The 16,702-nt window shown below is 48.9% G+C and overlaps 1 protein-coding gene across 1 annotated transcript in view; it reads left to right on the top strand.

The window, feature by feature from the left end:
- Positions 1–16,702, top strand: part of GRIK3 (glutamate ionotropic receptor kainate type subunit 3) — a 221,864-nt gene that overhangs the window by 158,776 nt on the left and 46,386 nt on the right. The window contains exons 8-10 of the mRNA XM_063139860.1: positions 3,428–3,535; positions 6,288–6,401; positions 13,466–13,669. Of these exons, the coding sequence (XP_062995930.1) occupies positions 3,428–3,535; positions 6,288–6,401; positions 13,466–13,669 (426 nt within the window). The remainder of the gene's footprint in view (positions 1–3,427; positions 3,536–6,287; positions 6,402–13,465; positions 13,670–16,702) is intronic.

Raw genomic sequence — 16,702 nt, 5'->3', positions numbered from 1 at the left:
TCCTGCTTCCCCATTTCTCGAGAATCGCCATCTTTTGTTCATTCACTTTTTAAGGAGCATCCAGACAACACCATTGTTCCATCATTGCAGCCGAGTGTTTTCTGAGTTGCCCTCCTGGGCTTTTTTCAGACTTGACTTGTTCCAGTTGCTTCGTAATAAAATGTATGAGCCATGAGGGCTGCACAACACCTCCAGTGGTATTCTGCAACAGTTAAAGCTGCAGGAGCCCTGCCTAGAGTGACCAGAACTTTTTGTGAACTGCCTTGAGGGCTGCACAACACCTCCAGTGGCATTCTGCAACAGTTAAAGCTGCAGGAGCCCTGCCTAGAGTGACCAGAAAGAGGGCAGGGCTCCTGCAGCTTTAACTGTTGTGATAAAGAGGGAATTTCAAAAGGTGCTACATGCCTGCAAATGACACCTGTTGAAGTCTCCTTTTCTACACAACTGTTAAAAGATACAGGAGCCCTGTCCTCCTTTTCATAGGGTCACCCAAGAGGTGTGCAACCTGTCTTCAGGTTGCTTTGGCCTACAACTCTCATCAGACTTAGCCAAAATATCCAATGGTGACGGATGATGGGAGTTGTAGGCTAAAACATCTGGAGGGCCTACGTTGCCTGCCCCTGGTGTAGAGTAATGTGTCATTTGGCCCTAAGGGAATGGAAGGGAGGGAGCCTATGGGATGCACAGGTGGGGGAAGGCCGCCTCAGAGCAGCCCCAATCCCTGTTTTTCCTTTCCCTGTGGTGTGAGAAGGATGCATAGGGATCAGGGGGGTGCCGGTGGGACACAGGGCAGGTACGCTAGGTCTGCACCTGGAGCAGGGCAGTTGTAGGCTGACCATATGAAAAGGAGGACAGGGCTCCTGTATCTTTAACAGTTGCACAGAAAAGGGAATTTCAGCAGGTGTCATTTGTATTTATGGGGGACCTGGTGAAATTCCCTCTTCATCACAACAGTTAAAGTTGCAGGAGCTATACTAGAGTGACCAGATTTAAAAGAGGGCAGGGCTCCTGCAGCTTTAATTGTTGTGATGAAGAGGGAATTTCACCAGGTTCCCCATATATACAAATGACACCTGGTGAAATTCCCTTTTCTATGCAACTGTTAAAGATACAGGAGCCAGTCCTCCTTTTCATATGGTCACTCTAGGCAGTTGCCACCCCCCATGTACTGCCTCTTTAGGGAGAGAACAGACTGAAGCGGCGAAGAGGGAGGCTGCAGTGGCAGAAAGAGAACAGTGGAAAGATCCAAGAGAACTCTTTCCTAATTAATTGGGAAAGGACAAATTATCCATCGTAAAGAGAACCAGTGTCATGCATTGGGTAGAGTGAGACTTCTATTTATTTATTTATTTATTGCATTTTTATACCGCCCAATAGCTGAAGCTCTCTGGGCAGTTTACAAAAATTAAAACCATGAAAAGCATTCAAAATACAAAACAAACGGTATAAAAGCATAGTATAAAACAAAATATAAAAACACAACCAGGATTCTTATGTTTTGAACTTTTTGTGAACTGCCTTAGTTGGTCCCAGAAAGGCAGCACAGAAGTACAATCAATCAATCAATCAATCAATCAATCAATCAATCAATCAAAAGAGCCCAGTCTCCCTTACTTGTCAATAACAAGGTAGCTGATTGGTCACTGTGTGAAGAGAACGCCGGACTGGACAGGCAGGCCTTTGGTCTGATTCAGCAGGGCACTTGTTATGTTGTTAAGAAAAACCTCAATGAAGGTGAAAGACAACAGAGTCTAAAGATCAATTTGCAAAAGAGAAGCAAGGGGAAACTGGCCTGGAAATGTTTTCTGCTTGCAGCGGAAACTTTGGATGGTCGGTTGCACACTGGCAAAAGCAGCAGCGTTTGCTGCCCCCCCCCCCCAGTGGGATTGTTGGCTTCCTTCGCAGAGAAACTTGGAGTCTCTCGAAGACTAACGTGGCCTCTTTATGATCTCTGCTTCCAGCAGCAAATTTTGCAAATGTGCAACTGGTTGAAAACGGGGGAAGTGGCGGCAGCAGCGGCAGCCCTGGGAATAAAGCTGAGCCCCGTGAAAAGAGAATGTGTCAGAGGGACTGCGGGGGCAGAAGACCATGGGCAGCACGGCCACCTTCTTGCCTCTGACATTGGCCTGGTTTAAGGAGACAGAGAGCCTAGCCGATCCATGTGGAATCGTGTTTCCAGGGAGGAAAGTGTTCAGGCCGGATCATAACCCGTATTGTCATTTTCACTACAAATGAAGTCATGGGAGGGGTCATGGGGACGAGACCTCAAGCTGTAAAGGGGATTGAGTGTGTACATTTGGTGGGGAGGGATTTCTAGTTTGATGTCCACAAGGGGTGTGTGTGGGGGGGGGGAATCTGATGTGTGAGAAGCTTCATCTGGGAATGTGCTGGAGCCAATGCATGCCCCCCCCCCCCCGCTACAACATCAGAGAAAAGCAGGGGAAGAGCTTGACCTTTCATGGGTGGCAGCAGGCAAATGCCAGGCTCAAAGTTCAGGCAGGGCCCACGGAAGTGTTTTTGCTGGGTGTGGGAGCAAGACCCAGCCACGTGGAAGCTCAAAGGCTAGAACAGACTTTCATCTGTGGGCACTCCCTGCCCCTTGCCACAAAATGTGGGCCACCTGCTGCAGCCGCACGCTGTGTGTGTGTGTGTGTGTTGAGAGAGAGAGAGAGAGAGAGAGAGACCACTGTGGCATGCAGTTGCTCTAGTGGTGCTGCAAGCTGTGAATAACTGGTTTCCAGTGTGGCTTTGTTGGAGGGTGCTGACAGCCCCAGAAGGGCTCTGTGTGGCTGCAGAAGTGATACAGGAAGGGGGCTATTTATTATAAAGTGACAGAGCTGAAGAAGCCGGATTGGGACGCATCCCTCTGACCTGGAAGCCCGTTCCTGAATGCCACTTTGGTGGCAGTAGTTTGCAATTATGGAGGGAGGGAAAGGCCTTGTGCACGTGCCAAGAGGCCTCTTCTGCCTGGTCTCCTGAGTGTTGGCATTGGAAAGGCGTGCGAGAAAAAGATCCAGGGTCCCCTTGCTTTCCTTCAGGGCCTGACTGGCTTAAGGCGGAGGGGGGGAATGTCCTTCTTCTAGGGGGCTGACTGGCTAGTGACCAGATCTTGGCTAATGTTCAGTTAATTTCTCTCCCTCGTGAACCCAGAAGGTGTGCGCATAAATCAGGGCTACGGGTGTAGTGGGATTTATGGCACACTCCAGCCTCTTCAGCACTCTGAGCAATGATGACGGGGGTTATGATGAATTAACCATGCTGTTCAGGGACAGCGTAGCGGTGTACGGAGTAATTAAAATGAAGCATTGTACAATTTGAAGCGAATTGTGATTTATGCGCTTGATGAATGGCTCCCTTGTCCACCTTGTTCACCACCACCTACATGCATGCGCACGGCCACCCTCATGCCCGCTCTTGCCCCCTTTAGGCCCAGTGGGAAGGCTTAACTGGACGCATCGCCTTCAACAAGACCAGCGGCTTGAGGACTGACTTCGACTTAGACATCATCAGCCTCAAGGAAGATGGACTAGAAAAGGTCAGTAGGGCTGACGTCCCTCCTGCTTCTCATGGGCCTCCTACGAGCATAGCTCCCGCCATGCACACAGCATCGGGTGCGCCCAGTCCTCCAGATGATTTTGACCACAGAAGCCATAATCCCTGACCATCAGTCATGCTGGCTGGGAGCCCGGAACTGATGGGAGCTGTGGTGCAAAACTTCTAGAGGGCATCAGGTTGACTGCCCCTGATACAGAGGACTAAGTGTTGGATTTGCCCGTGGCGCAGGCTGCCTTTGGGCGATGGTGTGCACTCCTTCACTGGAGGCATTTCCTCGACCTTCTGGAGGTGATCGGTCTTCATACTTCCTCCACCACCATCTCTTATTCACGACAATTCAAGACAGTTGTGGGACATTGCTATTTGTGCTCAATAGGTAGTGTTACCTGGGCTCTGGTGTTAAGAAGCTTCATCCCTATTCTGCAAGGTTGCCAGGAGTTCTGTGGTTGATTTCCATCATTTCCAGAGAGTTCTTACCATGTGTGCTCACATGAGTGTGTATTTAAGCTCTTTGTCAGCTCAAGAGAAGCTTTAAAGTGTCCCTGTCAAATCTCTGCGGAATCGGGACATTAAATTCTTGCCAATAGATAATCGGAATTAATGGTGTGCCCAAACTGGGAGCAAATCCCAATATGTACTTTTGTGTTATGTTTAATAGCTTACATTTGTGGAGGTTTAGCAGTGGGCTTCTGATCTTCCTTGCCTCCTGCAACTTTGCGGATTATGGTAGTATTAACCACGTGTAATTACAAATCGTGTATTATCCAAGTAGCACAGCAGCAGTGGCAATGGAAGAGGATGACGGGGCCAGGGGATTTTAGAAAGCAACGGATGCAGGCATGCAGGGTCAGTCCCATGCAGGGCGTTCTTCTTTCTTTTGCCAAGTGGTCTTTGCAGATGGCCGGGGGAGTCTGGGTGGCTGTTTGCTTGCCATCATACCCACTGATATTTCTTTAACATGTAGATTTTTCCAGGATAAAAGAGAAGCCTGGGGCAAGAAGAAGAGTGACTTTTACATAAAAGGATTTTTTTAAAAATTAAAGAAATAAAAGAAATGCAGAACTCATCACCTGCAGAAAGTGTTGTTTGGGAGGGGGGGGCTTTACCTCATCTCAGCTGTCCCAGGTGAAACTTTGAAACGTGCCACTCTCCTCTTATGTCGGTTTTCCAGAACGTACGGTCTGTGTCCTAAGATACCTGGAAATATCACTGAAAATCTTGACACACACATGTCCCGTTTTTTCTGCTGAGTTATATTTGACTTTCCAGTTGCTAGGCCTTTTCCAGATGTGCAGCTAAGCAGAGAAATAAACAATGTACACATTAACTTTTTCAGAGCAAAGAGATTTACAATAATATTAGTTTTAAGTCGTAACAAATCTTTGAGGTTCACAGGTTGAGGCTGTTCCCCTTTTATAGCCAGTGAAGTGTGTGTGTGTGTGTGTTCCTGCCCTTTTCTAATCCAGCTGTTCACTGGGTCCAAGACTTGAGAGATTTGTAATAGGGCTGTGCATTCGGATCTGAATTCTGAACTGAAGCGGGGGGGGGGTTGGACTTGATGGCCTTATAGACCCCTTCCAACTGTATTATTCTATGAGTCTTTGATTCGGACCAAAGCTGTCCAAAGCAGGCTGGATTTGGTTTGTATTGCTTCGGAGCGATCTCAACGATTCAGAAGCCCAGTCCCAGAGAGCCTAGTTGGCCAGCCTTGACCCTGCTGAGCAGCCACCCCCGTGCACAGCCCCTGCCTGCTCTTTACCCGGACGCATCGTGAGCACCCTCAGCCATCCGCCTCTTCAAGGGAGCTGCAGTTTTCTATTAAAGTGGTGAGGCGTCTATTTCCATAAACCAATCCTTTGCAAATGGCGGCCCTAAGGCAGCCATGTACACAACATGGTGACTCCCTTGAAGAGGCGGAAGGATGAGAACACTCGCGATGGGTCCGGGTCAGGAGCAGGGGGCTCGTGTGACTCAGAGGGCAGGCCATGCGCTTGTGGGCCCCAGGCACCAACTTGGCAGGCACCTAAGAGACTATAGCTCCAAATGGCTTCACATCACAGTATCACCTTGATTTGGAACTGGATCCAAAGTGGGTCGGATCAGGTCCCTCTGGGCCGAGGCAGCTTGGAACTAATTCAGAAACTCCAAATTGGCCTCTGAATAAGGTCAGGAGGTCCGTGCACAGCCCTAGTTTGTACTCATCCTGATGAAAGTGGGGCCGCTGCACACTAAGCTACGGTGGTTAAGCATTTTGAGCTAAACCTGATGGCTTAGTGTGTCATGAGAACCATGACTTAACATGTCAGGTGAACCATTCCTAACTATGGTGGCTGCATAACCACGGTTTAAACATGCTCACTAACTATTTGTTGCAAAAGGATTAACGGCCCAACCATGACTTAGCCTGTTGTCTGAACAGGCCCTTGGTCTCCTCTCTCAGTAAGAACACTACAATCAAACCAAGTTGTGTTAAAGCTGAAGTAACCATTTGTGCAAAAGGTGGCCCAGCTCTTCCCTTCCCTTCTTAGAAGGGTTCCCCATCTCATCTTTGTAAAAGAACTCCCTTAATGACAAGAGACTGATTTCTGCCTTCTTATGTAGAACTTTCACAATCTCTGGCCACCATTTCCTTCTACCCTGAGTGAAAGCTGTCTCTCGTCAGTGGCCTGATGGGTCTGGTCATAGCCCCTTGGTTGAGATTTTGTTCATTTTTGCCTTTGCCTCCATCACAGGTTGGAGTATGGAGCCCCTCTGATGGACTGAACATCACCGAAATCTCTCGAAGGCAAGGGCCCAACGTGACTGATTCCTTGACCAATAGATCCTTGGTGGTCACCACAATCCTGGTAGGTGGGAGCAGGCTTCTACTTAATCCTCCTAATTTGCCATGCTTTGCTCTCATATTTCCTACTTGCTGTTTACAGTTCTGAGGTCAAGACCACATTTTCTCATGAGAAGCAAATACAGAACTTTAGCAGTGTTCGTGTGCATTATGTTCAATATGGACAATCTATCCATATGGACACTTTGCCAAAATGGTTGCACATGATGTGATACCGTGATGTGAAGGACAGAGCTCTCCTCAGCAGTGCCCAGAGGACTGAACAAGCAGGGCGGGTTCAGAGGCATTGCCAAGCTGAGCAAGAGCATCCATTCACCAGCCCACTGAGGCCAATCAGTTAAGGATGCCAATCGAAAGCTAATAGCCACCTGCCCTGATGGCTGAGGGCTAGTTGGTGATCTGTGAGCAGGCTCAGCGTAGGAAAACTTCTCTGGACAGGCCCTCGCAGGCAAGTCCTGAGGTGCGTGTGAAAGCTGAACAATTGCTGCATTGTTCAGACTGAAAAGAGTTAAATGGGTTTTGGTTTCCACATGGAAGAACTCAGCTCAAATAATTTCAGACTCACACAAGTTGTAAGAAGTGATACGTTGGCTGTTTCCCCGCCAGGCACCTGAAGCAAGGAGCTCCATGCTAGGGTGGCCAAGATCATCAGTAGACAACAGTGAATTAGGATCACGTCATATGCCAGGACTGGGTACAGGCAATGCTAAATGTCACATAGGGATGGAAATAAGTCTGGCCCTGCTCCGCAATAGGGTGATGCAGTATGTTGATCAGGAAGACCCAGGTTCCAAACCTCCTGAGGTAACCTTCAACTGGTTGCATTCAGATGACACGTTAGTCAATGGTGACTAACGTGTCATCCCCATGCCCTCCCCATGGAATGGGGGTGCCTCGATAACGTAAGCAGGAACCAGCGCCGCCATTTGGTCAGGAGGATGGAGAAGGGAGGGGGCGACAACGACTACTCAACCCAGTGTGAATACTCTACTCCACAGAGCAGTACTTCCGTGCCACACTCCGTTGACTAAAGTGTCATCAGATTGTACCCTCAGCCTACTCAAAGAGTTGTAGAAGGATTGAACGGTTGGGGGAACGATGTATCCTGCTCTGAGTGGTCTCCTCGGAAGAGTGGGATCCAAATGTGGTGGGGGTGTTAGTCAGGTTTTGGGGTTATTCCAGCCCGCCTTGGCCATCCCATCCTCCTTTAGTCCTCCAATCCCTTCTCACCATTGCCCACCAGCATCTAGCCAACATATATCCTGATGGAGGGTCTGGCCTCTGGGCCTCTGGGGCAGGGTCGGCTATCACAGCCAGCAAGCACTGTGGTGTAGGTGATGCCCCTCAGGTGTGGCTGTTCAGGGGGTGAGCGGATCCTTCACAAGTCCTCTGCCTGCAATTAAAAGCTCTAGGAGTCATCTTCCCAGGACACCTGAAATGGCAACAAAGCCTTGTCTCAATGCTCTCCTCCTGGAAATTTCTGGGCATCCCTTGTACACCCCCCCCCATTCCCTGCCCCAGCCCAGACCCTATTAGGCACACAAGTGACAGACTGGCCCAGTGTAATTCACTTAGCCAGCAACACACGGATACTCAGGCAGTCTCCTAGACCACAAGCTGTCACAGTCGATTTACCACACCAGCCTGCTATTGGATTTGATAGCAGGCATCAGATCAGGAGGAATTTCTATCCAGCCTTTAATGAATTATGATGAGGCCCACTGGTTCAGATTCGGGTAAGTTTCACACGGCGCTGGGTCTTGTTGTGTCAAGAGGAAGAGACAGAGAGGGAAGTGGCAATTGACGTAAGGCTGCTTGTAGCAACATTGAAGAGATTCTCCCTTTAAAGTGCACACCCGGAGACCGTCTTTTCCCCAGTCGGCCTCCATTTTGATAGCTTCTACAGAGATTGCACAGTGTCAGGGGCTGGTTTGCCTGCAGGGAGAAGGAGGCCTTGGCCTGAAACCCTTAGCTGGTGCCTCACAATTAATCCAGACTCTATTTTCCTGCTATTGTGTATCCAAGCTTTGATTAGCTCCCAATTGGTTCTCCTTCTGAGACATGGTCTTGGCCATCATGGCAGATGCGCCCGGCCCTCAGCCTGCTCCGTTGTTTTCATCCTTACTTCCTGTCTCTAGACGGTCTCTCTGCCTTTTGACTTCCAAGAGCAACCTAAGAGTACGGGAATTTCAGCCAGGTGTGCTGCTTCTTTGGTGTCTTCCGCAGAGTTTTGCTGGTTTTGGGTGTATCTTTTATATATTCCTCCTACGTCTTTGCACAATGTGGAAAAACATGTCTGTTGTCTATGTATCCTGGTTGTACATTGCTTGGGCCCATCTTATCTCTTTTAGAAATTGCTTTACTTGATGCTAAAGGACATCCCCTTTCCCGCAGGGCTCTTGACTGCCATTAGAACCCTTGTCTCTGGCTCCAGGCCCACCTTAGAAGTTTCTTTGTCCATTGTTTTCTTCGTCCAGACTCCACTGATGAACAGTATCATGTTGTTCACATTCCCTGGTCACCTTTGCGCGCGCACACACACACACCTGTTTTGTTTTCCCAGTTCTTCAGCCTTTTCCTTCTGGTAACTCGGCGTGTTTTGTTTGGTAACTTTCTTCCATCCAAACTCTGGGAGCCCTTTCACACCAAAGGGGGCTGCTAGATCATTACATGACAAGCCCTGTTGCCCTCCTTGGCATCGGGCCGGACTACTTGAGAGACCAGTGGGATTTTCTGGATCTCCATTACGTTTACTGCTGCTGCTTCCAGAGTTTAGTGCCACATGGGAGGAAATCCCAGCCATCCGTGTGGCTCCTGATAAAGAGAGGGGTTCATTTTCTTGCATGTGGATCCAGGAAAGTTCCTGTGACTTGATGGTCTCAAGCCTTCAGGGGGAGCATGTGTGTGGCAGCGATGTGCCGCAGGGCGGCGGGGGGGGTAAAACTCAAGAATATTTTGTGGGTCAGCTGCTGTTGGTAGAGGAATATGCAAGCTTTCAAGCTACTCAGATGAATACTGCAAAGAAATTGGGCTCACTTCAAACAGAAAGTGATGGCGATGGCCCTGTTGCTAGCCTGCCTTCCTTCCTTCCTTCCTTCCTTCCTTCCTTCCTTCCTTCCTTCCTTCCTTCCCACCCCCATCCCCACCCCCTCCTGCCACAAATTCAACCACTTGTAATGCTGGGAAATTGTCCAAGTAACAGTTGGATAACACTTTTATTTCGACTAGCTGTAATGCCACAAATTAGTAAACATGTTTTTTAATTTGCCCAAATACCTTTTCAGGCCATATCCTTTTGTACCTGGTCCCCTTTCAAGCTGTGGCCCATAAGGTGATGCTCTTCCCTGGCCATTTCTACACCTGCCTTTTTTCCAGGGATCGTCCTGGGATCATCCCTGCACATGCAAATAACACACAGGCGATCCCAGGAGCAGGCAGGGATGATCCCTCCATTTTCCTGGGATAATTCTTTGGTGTAGAAAGGGCCCCTGTGGCACATCCTCTAAAGGTGCTGAAGGGATGCTGAAGACCTTGATGATGGTGGTGCTGAATTTGGGATTGGGGCGAGGCGTTGAATGGTCAGAATAATTCACTAGAATGCCCTAGTTCTTCCGCTCCCCCAGAACTCAGTTTCTACAAATGTACAATGGAAGATTCAGTTCAATGTCTAAAGATTTATTTGCATTCCTGTTCTGATTGGGGTTTCTGTTTGGATGCTTTCTCTGTTTTTAGTTTTGCCAGAAATGAAATGAATACAGTTGTGTGTGCGTGCACATGTTAGAGACCGGTGAAAGAGGTTTGGTGGGTCTGCAGAAGGGCAAGATGACTGACAGTTGTTGAAGGGAGGAAGCAGGGGAGGAAGGCTGAGGATGACTGAGGATGAGGGGAGACATGATAGCACTCTTCAAATACTTAAAAGGTTGTCACACAGAGGAGGGCCAGGATCTCTTCTCGATCCTCCCAGAGTGCAGGACACGGAATAACAGGCTCAAGTTAAAGGAAGCCAGATTCCAGCTGGACATCAGGAAAAACCTCCTGACTGTTAGAGCAGTACGACAATGGAATCAGTTACCGAGGGAGGTTGTGGGCTCTCCCACACTAGAGGCATTCAAGAGGCAGCTGGACAGCCATCTGTCAGGGATGCTTTAGGGTGGATTCCTGCATTGAGCAGGGGGTTGGACTCGATGGCCTTGTAGGCCCCTTCCAACTCTACTATTCTATGATTCTATGATGCCGTGGCCTCCTTCCAACACGAGTCCTGTATTGGACTCTTTCGAGTTTCAGTTCTTCAGCAAAAACTGTCATGACATTGTTGCACTTCCCTGATGAGGGCTGGAAGTCCAATGTTTTAAAAGCCACACGTGTTGATGGTAATACTAGTGCAGGGTTCGGTACAAGCAGCTGGATTTTGCATTAAATGCATGTTCTGTGCTGTGCCGGGCAATCCCAGTGAGTTGACCGTGGATGCAGAGGTAAGCAAATCAGAAGAGCCATGACAGATTATGGCGCAAGAGCATAGAGAGAGCTCCTGTAATGCTCAGGGTCAGAGCCATGGGACAGGAGGAGGCCTGCCAGTCCCTGCTGGATTTTCCATCTCTGCCCCTCCCAGATAGCCTCTCTAGGCTGAGCCGTTCTACATGCCAAGATGTAAAGCCAGCAAAATCCGTGATATTTCCCTGAGTTCAGCAATAATTCCATTTTCAATTTGGGCATCACCAGAAGGAAGAAGGATTAGGAGGAGGAGGAAGAGGAGGAGGAAGAGGAGGAGGAAGAGGAGGAGGAGGAGGAAGAGGAGGAGGAGGAGGAGAAAGAGAAGGTGGTGGAGGAGGAGGAGGAGGACCACCCTCGGCTCTCACACCCTTTGCCCCTTGTTTGCATATTTGGTGTGATGCTGGAAGGAGAAAAGGGGAAGCAAAGGCAGGGTGAGCTGGAATCCCCCCTCTCCCTCCCTCCCCCCTCTCCCTCCCTCTTTCTTTCACACCCTTCTGCTCATATTGCAACGACTTGTCGGCAGAACGCCGCTGTTGCCCCAGCAGCCGCTTCCACTCTCCTTGAGCCGCAGGAGAGCTGTGAAGATCCTGAAATTGAGGGCACCTTCGCAGAGAAATCGATTAGCAAGCCCTGAAAGCTTGCGAATTGAATGTCTGACCATTTCCAGTAATACATTGTGAAACAGCCCGTGAATAAGTGGCTTGCTGAGTTCAAGCCTTACCCCCCAGAAAATGTGTGAGACCTCCAGGAGTGGTGCTGAGGCGAGCAGAGCTTCAACGTGCCTGCCGCTGCTTCAGCTGTTAAATATGGATGGCCTCCCTTTGGTGCCTCCTGGGGTTAATGGGGCTTTACGGCCGCTCCAGCTGGCCCACAGGCTAGAGGGATTCGATAAGGCACAAGGACGGAACGCTCTGCAATTCTGCCTATTTCATAGGCGCAGGACCTGCTTCTGTGGGTGTGGGTGGGTGGGCGCGCGCACCAATGCCACATGTATTCTTCTAGTGCTGTTCCTAGCCCACCAACGCCTCCTCCCACATGTACCTGCCCGGACCTTAAGATCATCTACAGGGGCCCTTCTCCGTGAGCCCCTGCCAAAGGAAGTGAGGCAGGAGGCTACTAGGAGGAGGGCCTTCTCCGCTGTGGCACCCCGGTTGTGGAATGAGCTCCCCAGAGAGGTCCGCCTGGCGCCTACACTGTACTCCTTTCGTCGCCAGCTGAAGACCTTTTTATTCTCTCAGTATTTTAACACTTAATTTTAACTGAAATTTAAATTATACTGTTTTAACTCTGTATTTTAATCTTATAGCAATTTTACTGTGTGGTTTTATCCTGGTTGTGCTTTTTATACTGTATTTTGTATTTGTGCTTTTAACCTGTTGGTTGTTTTATGATGGTTTTAATTTTTGTGAACCGCCCAGAGCGCTTCGGCTATTAGGCGGTATAAAAATGTAATAAATAAATAAATAAATAAATAAACAAACTGCCCATTTGGGGTGTCACAAGAAGTCTGCTTTACTCTGGAGACTCAGTAGATCTCTCAACCTTGCTAGCATCTCTTAAATAGGGAGGTTCTGAAAATGTGTGAATGAGGGATGGCACAAAGTATGTGTTGGTTTATGCACGTTAGTTTTCTGGGTTATAGGGGAAGAATATTTCAAAGCTTCTTTGATGGGAGATGCTATCTGTGTAGCATAGTCATGGATGGTTTACCAAAGACAAGGCAATGAGGACCAGTAGCAAAACAGATGGCCTTGAACCCTGGCTTTTGACCATCATCTTGGACAAGTTGTGTGCTCTCAGTTCCTGATCAGTAAAATAGGAAACCTCACTCAACTAAAAACAAAGGCCAAAATCCAAGACATGCTTTAAAAAAAAAAATCGATTGAATTTATAATTCCATTATAAATGGAGCTTCGGCTATTGGGTGGTATACAAATGCAATAAATAAATAAAATAAAATGAATAAAATTTATTTATTACATTTATATGCTGCCTTTTTCCCCTCCAAGGAACCCAAGGCAGCCTCCATAATCCTCCTCCTCTCCATTTTATCCTCACAACAACCACCTTGTGAGGTAGGCTGGCCAGTGAGCTTCCATGGCCAAGTGGGGACTAGAACCCAGGCCTCCCGACTCCCAGTCCAACACTGGTGAATGAGTGACATTTCTGCCCTGCCCCATAACCAAAGCCCTCTGGGCGGCTCACAGCAATTCAGTGATTGGTTTTAATGTCTTGGATCGTGGCCCACAAAAATGGTAAAGCACGATGTGGCAGTACTAATTACCCAACTGGAAGCAGTCTGTTTATGCCATAAAACAAAGCAGCAGCCACCCAGGAACGGAGTCCATGGATCACCTCTAAGACTCGTGGCTTTGACTAAGGCCGTTTGTACACCTGCCTTTTTTCCCCTGGGATTGTCCGGGGATCATCCCTGTGCATCCAAATGACACACAGAGCAGGCAGGGATGATCCCTCCATTTTCCTGGGATAATCCTTAGGTGTAGAAAGGGCCTAAGGATGCAAACTTGGTTGCTGTGGATGTCACCATTTTTCTCTTTCTCTCTCTCGACTGTGTAGGAGGAACCTTTTGTCATGTTCACCAAGTCAGACACAGTTCTCTCCGGGAACAAGCGCTTCGAAGGGTACTGCGTCGACCTGCTTGCAGAGGTGTCCCGTATCCTTGGCTTCTCCTATGAGATCCGGTTGGTGGACGATGGGAAGTATGGCGCCCAGGATGAAAAGGGGCAGTGGAATGGCATGATCAGGGAGCTGATCGATCACGTAAGACACCTCGTGCCATTTGTCCATGTGCTGCCGGGTCACCCTGGCCTTCACCTTTATCCATAGGATCACTGGTCATTTTTCTTTAAAATACTTCTGTTGCAAAAATAGCTCGTTCCCTGGTGTACCAAGTCCAATACAGCACACAAGGAGGAGAGGAGATGAAGTATGGGTCTAACAATGTTTATTCTGCAGAATAAGAGACACAAGGAGCTAATTGCTGCAAAGCATGTGCCTACCTCGCAAGGGAGGTAGCTAGGTTTTATACACTATCTTCTTTGGTGCTGCATACGTAGACACCATCTAGCAGGAAATTTCTAGCTGAAAAAGAGAATACATTGCATTTTCTGTTGGCAAGCATCAACACAAAGAGATAGGTACTCACTGTTCCTTAAGAGAACATGAACTTGATTTTTGGTTATCTAGGAATGCTCCAGCCCAGTTATTCCGACTTTGCAGCATTTCGTTAGCAACTACCGTAGCAACTCTGCCTCAGAGAGGGCATTTTTCCAACACTTCTGTCCTGCTTTTCCATGTGAAACCGCACTCCGTGTGACGAACAAGGATAAAAACATAAAATGCAACCAGAAACAAGGGAAAAGCAATAAAAATGAAACCGTGGATAAAAAAACTACGCAAAAGCTCCACCACCCCAACCTTCTTGAGACCTTTCTTTCCAACAAGAAAGGTCTGAAGCTTGGGGACATTCTTTGTGGGGAGGGGAGAAATATTAGAAATTTTCTCTCTATATAACCCTGTTAGGAGTTATATGTGACATATAGGGCCTTGCTGAAGTTAGCGCGCCTCCCCCAGGCTACTAGACGCACGACGCGCAGGGACGTCGCGTCCCTGCGGCGTCCGCCATTTTTTAAAATTTTTTAAAGGGGCCGGGTGCGGCCCGAAGACTCCAGAGAGGTAAGTGGGTTTTTTGGGGTTTTTTTTACCGGGGGGGGGGGGGGGGTGAAGGCTGGGAGGGTGGGTGCCAGGGTGGGTGGCACGGGGGGAGGGCGGGTGCGATCGCGCCGCGCGCCGCCCGAGCCCGGGCAATGCCTGGCATGGGGCGGCATGCCGCCCCATGCCAGGCATTGCCCGGGCTCGGGCGGCGCGCGGCGCGATCGCACCCGCCCTCCCCCCGTGCCACCCACCCTGGCACCCACCCTCCCAGCCTTTGCCCCCCCCGCCGATGGGCACAGTGCTACTATAGGCGCTGTGCCAGGTCCGCGGCTTTTCGTGGCTGCGGAAGTCCCTAGACGTTCCCCAGCTCCGGCCTGAGGCCGGAGCTGGGGAAAAGGCGCGCCATAAGCGAATTCGCTTATGGCGCATTGGAGGAGGCCTCAGCGCGGCCTGTCTCCGGATTCCCCTGTGCGTCATCTGGACGCACAGCAGGGAAGCTGGGACAGAAGGCGCGCTAAGGCCTCGTCTAGGAAGGCCCATAGAAAGATAGCAGCAAAGGAATATACTTGACCAGAGGATAAATATTAAAGTGTTTCTTTATGTTGAGTTTGAAGAAAGTAGTAACAACAAATTTAACGAGAGACTGCAAAAACACAGTCTGTCCTTTCCTTAATACAGACAACACACCACCACCACAGAGAAGAGCAGTTAACTGCCAATTTACAACTGCTATAGAACTGAGCAGAAAAAAACCCTCCCACTTTATACAGTTAGAATGTTGGTCTAACTTGAATCAGATTATGCATAACGTAATATTTCTAACAAGAAATTCTTTAGATTTTTGAGTGAGGGAATAAAAGTACCGCATACAAATTGCTCTGCCGGCTGGCCTGTGGGCTTCTTAAATCCTCCCTGTTTTTCTAGTCCACTTGCCATTTAGAAGATGTCGGCCACCTTTTCTTCTGTACACTGCCCTGGGAACGATGCTACAGCCCCATTCGTAAGGTGCGCTGGAGCACTCAGCCAGACTGTGGTGGTATTTTGAGGGCTTAAGGAGCCCTCTGGCCATCTTGCTATTTAAAGTGCGAGAGCTATTGTCACCTCCACCTGAGTCTTCACCAAAACCTGGGTGCAACCACAGAGAAGGCCCTGCCCAGATTTCCAGCCAAACACAATTCTGGTACAGAGGAGACCTCTCCACAAGATCTTTAGGAATGGCCAGGTTTTCTTGGGAGAACATGGTCTCTCCAATATGTCACTGGGGGCTGAAAGGTCACCACCAGATTTCTATTTTTTATATTTATTTAGAATATTTATATTCCACTCCTTATCTGAAATAGAGTACACGTAGGAATAAAACAGTAAAAAAAAGAAAGATTAAAAAGAGCAAATTAAAATTGTTCAATTTAAAACAAGGGACCGATGAAAACAGTGGCTGGCCAGTTGAGGAAGGCTTCCTGGAACAGAGTTCTTTTCAGGAGGTGCTGGAAGCAGCCTACTGTTGGCGCCTGCCTGACCTCCAGGGGCAGGGAGTTCCAAAGAGAAGGGGCCACCACACAAAAGGCTATTCTCCTGATGGACTCCAGTCAGGCCAAAGGTCCATGTGGAGCCACCAGGAGACATGCTCTCTAATGACGTCAGTGACTGGGCAGTTTGGTAAAAGAGAAGGCGCTCTCTCAGTTGTTTAGGGCTTTGTACACTAGTACCAAGAGCCTCGTGTGGCGCAGAGCGGTAAAGCAGCAGTTTCTGCAGCTGAAACTCTCCCCACAGCCTGAGTTCGATTCCAGCAGAACCTGGTTTCAGGCAGCCGGCTCGGGTCGATTCAGCCTTCCATCCTCCCGAGGTCGGTAAAATCTTTTAGATTGTAAGCCTGTGGGCAGGGACTGTCAAGAAATACTTTTGTAAGCCGCCATGAGAGCCTTTTTTGGCTGAATGGCGGCATAAAAATGCTTAAATAAATAAATAAGTACCCAGCTAGCTGGGGGAAAGGTAATAATGGCCAGGGAAGGCAACGGCAAACCACCCCGCTATAAGGCCTGCCAAGAAAACATCAGCAAAAGCTGGTGTCCCTCCAAGAGTCAGTAATGACTCAGTGCTTGCACAAGAGGTTCCTTTCCTTTCCTACACTAGTACCAAAAC

The sequence above is a fragment of the Elgaria multicarinata genome, chromosome 13, assembly GCF_023053635.1.
Source record: "Elgaria multicarinata webbii isolate HBS135686 ecotype San Diego chromosome 13, rElgMul1.1.pri, whole genome shotgun sequence".
NCBI classification, from domain to species: Eukaryota; Metazoa; Chordata; class Lepidosauria; order Squamata; family Anguidae; genus Elgaria; species Elgaria multicarinata.
The sequence above is the reverse complement of the archived record's forward strand: the minus strand, read 5'-3'. Positions and strand labels throughout refer to the sequence as shown.